Source organism: Helianthus annuus, chromosome 17 (genome assembly GCF_002127325.2).
Source record: "Helianthus annuus cultivar XRQ/B chromosome 17, HanXRQr2.0-SUNRISE, whole genome shotgun sequence".
NCBI classification, from domain to species: Eukaryota; Viridiplantae; Streptophyta; class Magnoliopsida; order Asterales; family Asteraceae; genus Helianthus; species Helianthus annuus.
This window is the reverse complement of record NC_035449.2, coordinates 166062257-166076857: the sequence shown is the minus strand read 5'-3', so window position 1 is coordinate 166076857 and position 14601 is coordinate 166062257. Positions and strand designations below refer to the sequence as shown.

At 33.7% G+C, this 14601-nt stretch overlaps 1 protein-coding gene, 1 long non-coding RNA gene and 1 pseudogene across 2 annotated transcripts; 2 read left to right on the top strand and 1 right to left on the bottom strand.

Moving 5' to 3' along the window:
- Window positions 1-6011: 6011 nt before the first annotated feature.
- On the top strand, window positions 6012-6745 carry LOC110921917. Its single transcript, XR_002582719.2, has 3 exons — window positions 6012-6084; window positions 6165-6475; window positions 6571-6745. It is a non-coding gene; the product is annotated as an uncharacterized LOC110921917 (long non-coding RNA).
- A 100-nt stretch (window positions 6746-6845) lies between these two features.
- LOC110925181 lies at window positions 6846-10080 on the bottom strand (annotated as a pseudogene).
- Window positions 10081-11752: 1672 nt separating this feature from the next.
- LOC110921151 (F-box/LRR-repeat protein At4g14103) lies at window positions 11753-13748 on the top strand. Its single transcript, XM_022165428.1, has 4 exons — window positions 11753-11878; window positions 11969-11988; window positions 12175-13228; window positions 13330-13748. The coding sequence occupies exons 3-4, from the start codon at window positions 12197-12199 to the stop codon at window positions 13597-13599; spliced, it is 1302 nt and encodes a 433-aa protein (XP_022021120.1). The 5' UTR covers window positions 11753-11878; window positions 11969-11988; window positions 12175-12196; the 3' UTR covers window positions 13600-13748.
- The last annotated feature ends 853 nt before the right edge of the window (window positions 13749-14601 follow it).

Sequence of the window (14601 nt, the reverse complement as noted above, 5' to 3'; positions counted from 1 at the left end):
TTATTACGAACGGGTCATGCCCGAATTTTTCTTAACCAATAGTATGATAATATTACTTTTCGGATTAAGAAATATGGGTGTTACAAGACAGAGAGAGAAGGTGCATATTTTTATCAATGGTGGCTGATGAGCTGCTGCTATGTATGTGTGCGCGAAATGCTTAATTCCAAAACCTTTTTACGAAAGCTTTATACAAGAATATCTTTGTTCTTCCTTCATGTTTAATAAATTGACTCGGCCGCGATTTAATTTTTATCGTCCACCACCACCGTGCATCACCGTCTTCACTACCGGAAGCAAAATTACACACCAGAGACGAGTTCTGATCGATGAGTTATCTGCCGACGGGTTAGTTGCAGGTTTCATCCGAGAAGAGAACTAAAAAGTTGGACAAAGATTGTTTAAAATTAGGTTTGGATCTGATTATTTTTTATTAAAAGATTCAGTTAGAAAGAAGATGATTGGTGATTGCAATTTGCTTTGAGATTGTTGCAGGTTTTGTTTTGGTTCATGGTGTGATGTTGGTCGACCATGTGGTGGTGGTTCATGTTGTGATTGTGATTAGGGGTGCAAACGAGCCGAGCGGCTCGCGAGCTACTCGAGATCGGCTCGAGAAAAAGCTCGAAACGAGCCGAGCCGAGACTTATCGAGTCCGAGTCCGAGCCCGAGCCCGAGCCCGAGCCGAGCTTGAGCCTCAAAACAAAGCTCGTTTGTTTATCGAGCCCGAGCTCGAGCCTCACATGTGAAGCTCGTTAGGCTCGTCGAGCCTTATCGAGCCTTAGTGTAAACGAGCCGAGTCGAGCCGAACTTATTTAAACTTGTTTACAAGTCGACCTCGAACCTAAAAATAAGTTTATTTAGTAAACGAGCCCGAGCCCGAGCTTTACTTATCGAGCTCGCAAGCTCAAAAAGTCTATTATTTATATTATTTTTATTTAATATACTAATTAATAGATAATAAACGAGCCGAGCCCGAGCCGAGCTCGAGCTTGATTAAATACAAACGAGCCAAGCTTGAGCTTTGAAAACAAAGCTCGAATCGAGCCGAGCTCGAGCCCGAGCTCACATAAGTTAATCGAGCTCGAGCTTGGCCGAGCTCGGGCTCGGCTCTGCTCGTTTGCACCCCTAATTGTGATGGTCCGGTGATGGTTGTCGACAAATGGTGGCCGGGGGTGAGGTAAACAGGGGTGGGGCCTACACTATAATAATAGTAATAAGTTAATTAATATATTTTTAATTGTTTTTCTTTTAGCAAGGGTAATTATGTCATTTTAAACCCACTTAATTGGAATAACTAACGGTCATCCACTCTAGGGACTATTCGAGTAACAACTTGTTAAACCACAGGGAGCACGGGTGTAATTTTGAAAAGTTAGGAACTATAGGTGTTACTTTGACAAACCACAGGGACTATCCGTGCATTTTACTCCTTTAAAAAAATATAATATGCGGGCCTGGTTTAACCATCTAAACCTTTTGACTCGGCCAACTTGGTTTTAAAAATACAACTAACTAGTGTTTAACTAAAAATAAAATAAAATAAAATAAAATAAAATAAAAATCAAGTTATTGGTTGATAACTTGTAGACTCCATCTCTCCTCTCCTTCACGTCTGTTAAGACCAAAGGGTATGGGGCTCGTCTCCCCCCGTCCCGGCGTTCCGGATCGTCCCACATCGCTCCTGGCCGTCCGTCGACGTCCCTCACGTTCCCCTCAAGACGGCAACGACGAGCCAAATGGTGAGGCCCCCCTCATTTCTTCTCTCTCTCCTTTATTTTATATATTAATTTTTTATTATTGGGTAGTTTCCACACCCTTGGGTAGTCTCTTTTGGATGGTCCTTTATCGAATGTGACGTGACACTTACGTGACGGATAGTACCCAAAGAAAGTACCCAAACCATACCCTATGTTCTAATAGAGTTGGGAAGAAGGGACTAACGCCTCCCTTGGCGCTCCTCTATAGTGGATTGACGATGATGTGACTGACTGACTGGGACACCGGACACCACTTCAATACGGACAGTCTCATAACTACAAATGACATGGGCTGTTAATTTTGGTTTATTTAATATAATAATTTTTAACATATGAAACTTAATGCTTGACAATTAGACATACCTAGCTTTACCTACCCTCCTTTTAAGATTACATTATTAGTTTTATATAATTATTAAAAAGTAGTATATTATAAAGAACGGGAAAGTTAATAGTTATACTCGACTTATTTACATTTGTTCTTGTTGGACGTTTTCAGTTCATCCACATTTGAATCGATTAGCGATCGATTTTTTTTTTCAAAGCATTCAAATCATCATATTAAAAAAATAAACTGACCCCTCAAGATTATTTTACTTTTAATATATTTTATTTTTATATACATTATAATATATCACAAAAATTGATTATTATTTACATGTGATTAGGAATGTAATTTGATATATATACTACACTAGGTTATAACCTCGTGTGTTACACGGGTTGAATAAATGAATTTTATATATACTAAATAATAAATCAATATATCTTTAAAAACCTCATTTATTTCACGGGTTGAATAAATGTAATTTTATATATTAAATAATAAAAAGTTATATATATATAAGAACCATATGTATTGTACAGGTTGAATAAATGTAATTATATATCTATATAACTATATAAGCATCTCCTATGTACAAAATAGTAATTTACATCTAATTTTTTAAGATGGCATATGAAAGGTTAACTTAAGATGCCAATTTTTTTACTGTATTCTTCCCTTTCTGCCCTTCTCACATAAAATAGATAAACAATTCTTCAATCTCGATCTCTCTACACCTGTTCCTTTCTCCTTGCCATTATTATCAGTTTCTTCAACTCAACCGTTCCTCTTTCAATGCAATCATTCTTTAATTCAATTGTTCCCTTCAATAGCACTGTCCGTTTCCAGCCACCCCACATACTAAGAAAACCTCCTGAGATGACGCCGGGTCAGTGATGATGGTGTTCGGATGATGGCGGGGTGGGTTGTTTAGGGCTCTGTCGCAAGTCAGTCATGGGGTTCTTGTGGTAGACGATTGTTCTTCAATACCATCATCAATTTATGCAATTGAATGTTTCTCCTTCAATCTCCCTATTAAAAGGCACATCAGATTCCTTTTCTTGAATGGCGCCATCATCCTCTGACCTCTTTATGTTCTTATGGAAATCAAAGACATGAAGCTTAAGTAAATCGATGAGGTTTACAACCTGGTAAGACAATCTAAACCTAATCGATCATTTAGTTTGTATGCATACTCTCGCTCCAAGCAACAATTTGTTCCTTCTGATGATTTGTGTTTGTTATATTTTGTTTGTTTATATTTTTTAATCTGTATATTTTTTGGATTCTGATGATTCAAGTTCTATGGATTTATGTGATATGTCTAACATCATCTCACAGTCTCACATTGAATTCAACTGTAACATCTCTTCAAAAACTCCGATTGAGGAGAAAAAAACACCCAAAAAACTCTTGATAAGTTTAATCAGTTGCGTTCATCTTTGAAATTCGCGCAAACGATCAGCACTTTCTCCCTCTAACATTTCTCTCACAAGAACAGAGATGGTGAAAGATCCAGGTCTCTAACCTGATATCAACAAGAAAACCAGAGGTAATTCATCAGTTTTTCAGCCTATTTTTATATCGATTTATCTGCGTGTTTGTTGACTTGCATATGAATATTCGGTTTCTGGTTTTGTGTAATGTTCGTATGTGCAACGAGTGTGTGTGTTGTTTTGCATCTGTTGATTATTGCAGAATCGGTGTTTTCACATATGTATTTCCACTTGTGTATGCCAAATGCGCCTCACATGTCTCTTGCCTCGGCTTCGTGGACCCTATTAGCGTGTGGTGCTTTATAAAACACACCTTGCATCAAATGTGTCCTGCAAAATTTAGGATTTCTGTAGCTTTATCTCCAGTGATCATTCAAAGCTTATTCTAAGAAGTGGTAAATTATTTATAAATTTCATATATTTTTACTTTTTTACGTGTGTGGTGCGTATTGGAACTAATGTCTGTCCGTTTCATGGTTGGTAGATGATGAATTTCTTATTAAGGGTCAAGTGTGCCAAATTTGTCCTTGATAAAGCTCGAAGATGGATGTGGAAGGTGGGGTAGTAACGGAATATGTTATGTTTTTCTATTGTATTTGTTTTTGTAACTGAAAGACGGTTATGTTCCAGGAACGAGGCACGACGACAGTTAACCAAAAGCATAGGTGGTTGGTGGAGCAAAAACTTCTTCATTTTGTTGACGCGTTTCATCAATACGTTATGGACAGAGTAATAACCGCCTTACACGTTCGCAAATGAAAATGTTATTATCTTTCCTTACTGATGTTCATTTACGGTTGGTGTACTGTATATGTAGGTGTACCACAGTTCATGGAACGAGTTATGTGAAGGTATGGCAACAGCTGGATCTCTTGATGAAGTGATTCAAGTGCATGAGGCCTACTTACTCTCAATTCACCATCAGTGCTTTGTAGTTCCGGACAAACTCGTCAGTAACATCTTTCTTTCTTTTGCAGGTTACAATGATCCGTGTTAAAGATAGAACGAGTTATCGGCTTTGTTTCTTTTTTTATAGTGGGCATTGATAGCAAGCCGGATCAACAAAGGTACTCTCTTTGATCGATTTCGAATTGGTTGTGGTGGCAGCCAATCTTTACCTGCAACAGAAGTCCCTGGTGTTTCTTCGTGACTGCTACTGAGTTCTTACTTTACAAATTTTATTTTACGAGTCACCATTATATGATGATAGTATATACATTGAACTGTTTGATGTAACGGGTCGGTTCGGATCGGATTCGGGCCAACACGGGTTTTCGGACGGGACGGGTTTCGGATCGCAACGGGTTTTCGGCCGACACGGGTTTTCGCACGGGACGGTTTTTGGATCGCAACGGGTTTTAGGCCGACATGGGTTTTCGCACGGGACGGATTTCGGATCGCAAAGGTTTTTAGGCCGACACGAGCTTCCGCACGGGACGAGTTTCGGGTCGGGACGGGTTTCGGTTTGGTTTCGTTTTTTTCAGTTTGGTCGGTTTTTTTGGTTTCGTTTCGAATCGGTTTCAATATTTTCAGTTTTTTTTGGTCCATTTCGGTTTTTTGTTTTTGTTTGGTTGGTTTATTCGGTTGAGTTTTATTACTAATCGGTTTTTTTGGTTTCGTTTGGTTGGTTTATTTGGTTGAGTTTTATTACTAATACCTGAAAGACAACAAAAACATCCAGCAACTAAAATCTTCAATGCAAGAACAGTGTTGAAGTTCATGATTCGGATTCAGAACATCAACTACAGCAGCTTTATTCATTTTGAACTGGGATCATTGATTCCGAAAGTTGACTCATTAGAAACAAAAGTTGGAAACGAGCGTGCTTTATCGGGAAAGATGAGAGACAGATGTTGGGTACTAGAAGGCGAGTTGGAATCATTAAATATGAAAGTTGATTCGCTAGAAACAGATGTTGAAAAGGAACATGCCTTATCGAAGAAGATGGGAGCCAAATGTCGGGAATTAGGTGAGTTGGAATCCTTGAATCTGAAAGTTGATTATTTAGAAACCGAGACAAAAAGGAGTGCGCTGTATCAGGAAGATGGGAAACAGGTGTCGGGAATTAGAACATTAATTGGAATCCTTGGTTTTGAAAGTTGATTCTCTAGAAACGGAGGTTGAGAAGGAGCGCGCGTTATCGAAGAAGATGGGCGTTAAATGTCGGGAATTAGAAGGCGAGATTTCAAGATTACAGTGTGAAAATCAGTGCCCAATACCCGCTATCCGAAATTCGGAGCTCACGATGAAACAGGTTAGTTTACTTGATAAGCAACTTATATGTATAATGCTATTCAGTTAATATCGGTATGGAGTTATTTTTTAGTTACCAAACTTGAATATTGTTTATTCTTGATAAATGAATATATACTTTTGTACACTTTTTTCTTGTGACAGGGAACAGTTGTGGAGGGTACGATTCGGCAGTTATTTGAAGGACACCATATGACTTATATTGAATGTATAAATGCTGACTACAAATCAACAAGAAAGGAGTCTTTTTATGGTAAAAATCTCACTTAAATGTTAAGAATGGCAATTTTTGTATGGACGTCTGATTTCTTACTAATCTATATATTGTGTCAGATCTTCAGCTTGATGTCAAAGGTTGCCGAGATGTGTATGCCTCATTTGACAAGTATGTTGAAGTAGAAAGGCTTGAAGGTGACAACAAATATCATGCTGAACAACATGGGTTACAGGTTGGATGCTGAACAACATGTGTTATAAATATCGGAGCTTTCAAATTTATATCTGGTGCAGAAATGGAGACCACCAGCAAGGTCGCAGTGAGCCAGTGGCTCAGCTCGGACTATCTGGTTCCGTGGAAGTGTCAAACTGAACAATTGAGAAAACCAAGTCAAATCTGGTCAACCGGGTTCCGTACACTCACTGAGGTAAATATGTTAATTTTTTTCTTTAGAATATATATTTATACCTTTGTTTTCATTGGGACTAAATTTGGGATTTTGTGTTGTTTGAATTCATTTAGAGCTACAAGCACCGACTCTTGCTTTGATTAATCAAAATGACGCCTTAGATGATGATAAAGATGAGCCTCTGAATGAAAATGATGATGTGCACCAAGGTGAGGAACTAAATACTCGACATTTGGTTCTCAACTGACAGACTACACAAAGTTGACCAAAACCTCAGCACTCATGTTGTTTCAGTGAGTTGAGTCACGACAGGTTCCATATAATTATAACTTAAAAGTGAAAATTTGGTGCAATTATTAAATCGTTTACATACAAAAAGATCTTACAAAAGGTGATTCTATGAGTATTGTGAATGAAATTCACTTGTTTTGGTCCATTGTTTCGAACCCTTGAGAGTAGATTCGGCAGTGAAAACCCCAGCTGCTGCTAGCAATGACGGTGGGAACTTCAGCATTTCGTATTCCACCAAACACAGGTCAATCAAGTAGAAACACAGTTGCTCCATCTATACAAATAAACACAAAGATTATCAAAAAAAGAAAAATCAATTGGTTTCTAGCAATGAATATATTATTCTTTAAAATCTTGCAGACCTCTTTGTAAGATCTTGCAGCTTTGAGAAACTGCTTCACAAACACGAATGGCATTGGAACCGAGAGGTTGAATTCAAGGGTATTCATCATTTCTTTCTCCTGGAAACATCAAAACAAGAACAAATATGACGTTATAATTATATAATAATAACAATAATAAGGTAGATAAATAAAATTTTGTTCATTAGTTACCATATCAAGAACTTCAGATCTTGTGTAAGCTTTATCAGAAAGAAATTACGATAAAATCATCGACAATCAGCACTGTGACTTCTTCATATTTACAAGCGAGAAGCATTGCGGTTATTCCAACGAGTTGAATATTCTTCCTTACAACGGGTCGGCGCGACAGGAACCGGTCAACAAGATTGACAGTTAGATACAAAGTCTCTTCCGTAAGTTCAAACTTGTAATGAACCTATTTTTTTTTCATCAAAAGTTGTTATAAACATTAATTCTGCATTTGGTATGGTATCATAATTTATTATAAACTTTAATAATGTACCTCAATTAGCCAATCGATGAGAATGCCTCTCATTCTATCGGTTATATCACGCTGTTGGAAAACGAGAATGTCACTATAAATTGTCAATACCGCGGCAACGTGCGGGTTCCCCACTAGTACTAAATAATAAAAAAGTTATATCTTTAAAACCATGTGTATTACCCGGGTTGAATAAATATAAATTATTTACCAACTAATAAAAAAGTTATATCTATGATTTACATACCAAATAATAAGAAAAATATATTAAAAAATTAATGGATATACTCGGTACATGATAGATATGGTGATTGCGGAAATGAGTATTGAAAAGAAGATTTAGTGGTCAAACATGTTATTTAAGAAGCAAATAAGCAGCCATTTGAGTGATACAATATAAGTTATATTTAAAAAACCTGTAAAAAATCTAATTTTATATATAAAGTAATACTGAAAGTTATATACAATTTGTTTAAAAATTATGTAATAAAATCGTTATCATATTTTTTAATAATAAAAATAAAAATAAATGATATATTAATATAAAGTTTGGTTTTGGTGATAAATAATTTGGTTATTTAAAATATCTTAAATTAAAAATTTAAAATTAAGGATAATATTTTATTAGAAAATAGAAGTATTCCATTCAACATTTAAAGTAGGATAAGATTTAATATTTATTTTTATTTATTTAGTTAATATAAGATAGAAAAAAATATGATTGAATAGTTGGAGTTTGTATAATAATAAATCGGTTAACTTTATTATAATGTCATATGTTTTTAGTTATATATTTTTTGAATTATTTAAAAAAAAATAAGACTTTGTTATTGTCAATAAAATCAATGATTTTATATTTGTAATTTTGTTTAGTCCTTGTGTGGATAATATTTTATAAGAAAAATAGAAGTATTCTATTCAACATTTAAATAGGATAAGATTTAATATTTATTTTTGTTTATTTAATTAATATAAGATAGAAAAAAATATGATTGAATAGTTGGGAGTTTGTATGATAATAAATCGGTTAACTTTATTATAATGTCATATGTTTCTAGTTATATATTTTTTGAATTATTTTTTAAAAAAAATTAAGACTTTATTATTGTCAATAAAATCAATGATTTTATATTTGTAATTTTGTTTAGTCCTTGTGTTTTAATGGTTTTAGCCATTTGAGTTCAAAATCAAAATATTTAACGCCCTAAGTCCCTAGACGGTTTTTTTTATAACCATAAGATTTAATATTTATTTTTGTTTATTTAGTTAATATAAGATAGAAAAACATATGATTGAATAGTTGAGAGTTTGTATGATGATAAATCAGTTAACTTTATTATAATGTCATATGTTTTTAGTTATATATTTTTTGAATTATTTTTTGAAAAAATTAAGACTTTGTTATTGTCAATAAAATCAATGATTTTATATTTGTAATTTTTTTTAGTCCTTGTGTTTTAGTGGTTTTAACCATTTGAGTCCAAAATTAAAATATTTAACGCCCTAAGCCCCTAGACGTTTTTTTTATAACTATTTGATTCCAAATTTTAACCTTTTGAGTCAACTTTTTTAACAAAATTGAACTCAAAACGTTATAAAATGAACAAAATGGACTCAAAACGTAATAAAATGAACGGTTAGGGACTCAAGGCGTTAAACGTTTTGATTTTGGACTCAAGTGGTTAAAATCACTAAAACGCAGGGACTTAAAAAGTAATTTACTCTAAATAATCTTTAACTTATTCACAAGTTCTTATTTTGTAATCTTCAAAAGAATTCACTTCGTATGTCAATTGATGTAATGATGTCTACCATCTTCATTTTTGTTTTATTCATCATTTTAGTTCGTTTCTATCAATATTATATATAGGGATATATTACAAAACAATAATAATTATAATAATAATAATAATATATTTTTTAAATAATCAAATACAAAAATAAAGTACTTTAAATGAACCGATAAGATATTTTATATAATACCAATTGTTAATAAAAATCTATAATTAATTAGAAGACATTAAATAAATAATAATTATCTATAAGAGATTAAACTAAATAATAATAATTATCTATAAGACATAGTCTAATATGATGACACGTGTCCCATTAATGGATTCTTTTATTATATAGTATAGATTTAAAGGTTGATTACCATGCTAATGAACTTATATTGTATTTCGTTGAAATTAAGAACGTATTTTGTGTGGTTAAACTTGATTTTGGTTTGTAATGTATTAGGTTGAGCCTATTTTGGATATTTTCTTTTGAATTATTGAATAATATTTTAGATTAATGAATTTTGAGAGTCATGTATTATTATTACTTTTTTCAAAATTGAGCCAAAGCAAGCCGAGGCGAGCCAGCTCGGTTTAAAATCAAGCCAAGCCCGAACTTAGATTTTTAGCTTGGTTTCAAATCCAAACCAAACCGAACAAGCTCGGTTTATAATCGAGTCAAGTTACCCTACCTCGGCTCCTCCACATCTATACTATATAATAAAAGAAACCTGTTTTGGGACACTTGTCATTCTCTCATTTAATTGATTAGAAATATTAATAATACTAAAAATAATAATATTTAATCTAAATTAATACAAATTCTTATTATTAATAATATTTAATCAAATCTAAAATCTAATCTAATACAAATTTTTATTATCAATAATATTTAATCAAATCTAATAAGAATTCATATGAATTCCAAAGTTGATATTAACTTTCAAATAATTAAAAAAAATCCGCCTAACATCACAAATGTTTCTGTTAAATTCGATTAATTAATTTGTTCAACAATCACTATTATCTTTATCATTCAGTACGGTTAACCGATTTAATTATCATAATACAACCTACCACCTATTCAATCATATCTTATATTAACTAAATAAATAAAGATTAATCTTCAATCTTATCCTACTTTAAATAAAAAAAATCCGTTAGTTCAGATTAACATTCAATCTTATCTTACTTTAAATATAAAAAAATCTGTTAGTTTTTTAAAATATATATTTTTTTTTATTATTTGGTATATAAAATCATATTTATTCAACCCATATAATACACGAGAGTTTTTAAAAATATAACTTTTTTATTATTTGGTAAACAATGTTACATTTATTCAACCCGTGTAATACAGTGGTTTTAAAGATATAATATTTTTTTACTATTTGATATATAATATTACATTTATTCAACCCGTACAATATATATGGTTCTTATATATTTTATTATTTAATATATAAAATTACATTTCTTTAACCCGTGCAATAAAGAAGGCTTTTAAAAAGATAATGTTTTATTATTTGGTACATAAAATTTGTTTATTTAACCGGTGTAATACACGTGGTTATAACCTAGTCATATTTAAAAAAAAAAAAAAAAAAAAAAAAAACTGATTATTATATATATCAAACAATAACGCATGTTTGCTCCAGTCAATTTTTGTGAGTTTTTAGATTTACCACCGAGCTTTTTGTTTTTGTTCTTTTGTTCTATAACATTTTAAATACAAAGGAGCCACCGATCAACATTAGAGTTATATATCTTACATTCTGACACAAACTCAAATGCATTTCCTAGAACAATTGGTTGGTTTCTTTGGTTCCTTTACTTTAAACAACTATTTTTATATATCTTTCGGTATAAATTCGAGTTGGTCTACGTTTCGATGTAAACATTTTAACAGGAATCAAGTCAGGTCAAATATAATACGTTTTCGTTAAATAAAACATTTTACGTGCATATTATTATGTACGTGACGGTATAAATTTGAATTGGTCTACATTTCAACGTAAATATTTTTGTAAAACGTGTCATGTCAAATATAATACGTTTTTATGCTTATTTTATGTACGTTTCGTAAATTTTGTTCTCAAACGAGTGAAGTCAGATTGTGATTTCTTTTTTTCCTTCATTTTTAAAAACACTCTAATTAATCCATATTGATTACACGTGTTTGTTTTTCCTTTATACCCGTGATGTTTTCTATGTATGTGTCGGGTCACATATAATACATTATAATAGTACGACATAAATTCGGTTTACTTTAATCGCAATGCGCGTTTTCATGCGGTTAACACATCATATAACGCTTGGACTAATCCATTCAATGTTTGCGACGAACCCACGCCGCAACGCGCGTGCGCATTATTACTAGTTACATCCAAAGAGGAAAATAAAGACGCAGAGCACGATACCTAATCTTTATGTATTTGGGTTTTGAGCTTCGGTAAGGTTCACCACGACGATGGATTCATCCGATCCGTATTACCTATGATCGAATGTAAGTCGTATTACTGTAACCGGTTCCTGTTTTTCATGTATTTTACCCTCAAATCCCAAACCCTAATTGCTTTTCTTGTTAAATTTGCAGGTAAAAATTCCATTAATCAGGTACGTTTTCATCGAACCCTTATTTAATTTCAAGATTATCAGCATCTTTTACAGCAAAAGATTTGCATTTTTACACTTTTTACTTTGAAACTAATTGTGAATTGCATATTTGAAAAAAAAAAATTGTTGAATTTCCCAACAATTTCTGAAGATGGGTTTTGAGATAATTTTGGTTTGAATTTTTAGGAAGCAAGTTAAAAGTCTAAAAATGAGTTCTACAAGTGAGAATGTAGACGACAGGCTTAGCATGTTGCCCGAAGAGATTCTTTCACATATACTCTCTCTAATGCCTATGAAATTTGCTGTTCAAACTAGCATTTTATCGAAAAGATGGAGGTACATTTGGATGTTTGTCACGAATCTTGACTTTGGAGAAATTCGGAGCATGGATAGTCTACATAGCTTGACTATAATTGTTGATCGGGCACTGAGGTTTTGTACACCATCCCAAGTTAAATTATTTCGATTACACTTTCCTTTAATATGTGCTCGAGTGTCAAGTGTTTCAAATTGGATTGATGAGTTAGTCAGGTTAAAGATTAGCGAGCTTGACTTACGGGTTCACCAGCTTCAGCTGCCTCCAACCATGTTCACTTGCAAGACTCTTACAAAATTAAGATTAGAACCTAGTGGCTATGATGGTCAGAACGTTTGGGAGTTTAAGTGTCCGGTCAATCTTCCTTGTCTTAAAACTCTTGACATGTTTGTTTTTTCTTATCCGTCTCTCAATGCATTTAAACTCATCAGTGGTTCTCCAATGCTTGAAAGCTTATCTCTAGATGTAAGAGTGCGCGCAGAGGATGAAGAAGATTACGTATTCAATATTCCAACTTTGAAACGATTGACATTTACATCGTTCAAATGTGGATCATGGACCCACAAAGTTGTTTTACACCTCCCTAATCTTGAATACCTATGTGTTGAAGAATTGTGCTCGCTTTTTGTAATGGAAGACGTGTCGTCTCTGGTTGAGGCATCTGTTTCATTAAGATGCATGCCAGATGATCATAATCATATATGGGATGAGCTTCTAAAGGGATTAACTGGAGTTAAATCACTCTCGGTTAAAAATCTAAGTTGTCTTACTGAGTTCAACTCGTTCACTTCATCTCCGCCCATCTTTCCCATTATGAAACATTTGGTGTTGGGTGACATAGGGCATTATGGACAAGTCCTTCAATATCTTGAAAGTTCTCCTGAGTTGGAACAATTGTGCATTAAAGTTTACCCGTCGCAACAGGTTTGATGATATTTCTTCTTTACTTGTTTTAACTTATTCTTAAAAAAAATTATCCTTACATAATATAGAATCTTTTTCTATCTTGTTTGTGTTGAAAACAGAAGCCTGAAGAATATATTTGGGTTGATCCGGAGTTGGTTCCGGCTTGCGTGACCACAAACCTTACAACCATCAAAATTTCAATTTGCAAGTGGTGGAAATGTGACATACCGTTCCTAAAATATATGATCGGGAATGCAAAGGCGTTGAAGACGATAGATATCACTTGGAAAAAGATGAGCATCGAAAAAGAAAAGCTGGTGTGCGCAGAGATGGTTAAGCTTCTTCCTAAAGCTTCCAGGTATTGCGAGATCCATTTTCATGAAAACTGATCTCGTTCTACAATTATACAATGAACATATTGATATGTATTATTATGCAATGTGCCTGGACTTGGTCTTCTCTTTTAGAACTATAAACTGTCTATGTTGAGTTAAGACTGGTGATTTGATGGTTTTATCATACTTTCTGTTTCTTGTTATGAGGGTGTTTGGAATTTTATTATAAATAAAGTTCAACCCACCAATCTAAACAGCCCCTTATTTACACGGTTCGACAAGCCAGACCGTTTAGGTTTAGTACAACCCAATCAGACAATCACGATCCGTTTATTAAACGTTTCAAGCAGGTCACACTTATTGCCCCGCTTGCGGTGTGCACATATAATGTATATGTGTGGGCGCTCGGGGGGCAAAAGTGAAATGGTACTAACTTTAACGTTATTTTACTAATTTCGTGAAAATAACGTTAAAAGCGGCGGATGGTTAATCATGCATCATGTGGTGACGTTGATAGCTGAAAGACACAGGGGTATGTGCACCAATCAGTCTGTCCCGATTGTTTGAGTGTTATGTGTCTTAGGTCCAAGGCTTGATACAAAACTACAACCGAGCCGGGGGTCTCACTGGAAGCAGCCTCTCAATTCCTACGGGGTAGAGGTAAGGCTGTCTACATCTACCCTCCTCAGACCCTACCTTAGCTTTGCTATTGGTTTACTGAGTATGACAGCGGCGGCGGCGGCGGTCACACTGGAACACGGACTGTTTATTAAATGGATTAGCAGGTTAACCAAAAGCATACATCTTTTCTTTTTAGAAATTCTCATCTTAACAAAACATGGATAGTTGCTTATAATTTCAAGTTTGTATTAAAAACTTATTTTTACAGGTCTTGACAAATATATAATTTGATAACATATAAGAATGTCATAAAATAATCTGATTTTCAAGTCCGGGTGTTTGTTTTCAAAGTAACAAGGGGTGTTTTCCTTATTTCCATTACAAAACTCAAACTACAAGATGGGAAGTAAAACTTTGGATATTCTCTTAAATCAT

Coding starts and splice junctions, on each gene's coding strand:
- LOC110921151 (XM_022165428.1), top strand. CDS start 12,197: ATGAGTTCTACAAGTGAGAATGTAGACGACAGGCTTAGCATGTTGCCC. Junction 13,229..13,329: donor AAGTTTACCCGTCGCAACAG/GTTTGATGATAT, acceptor TGTTGAAAACAG/AAGCCTGAAGAATATATTTG.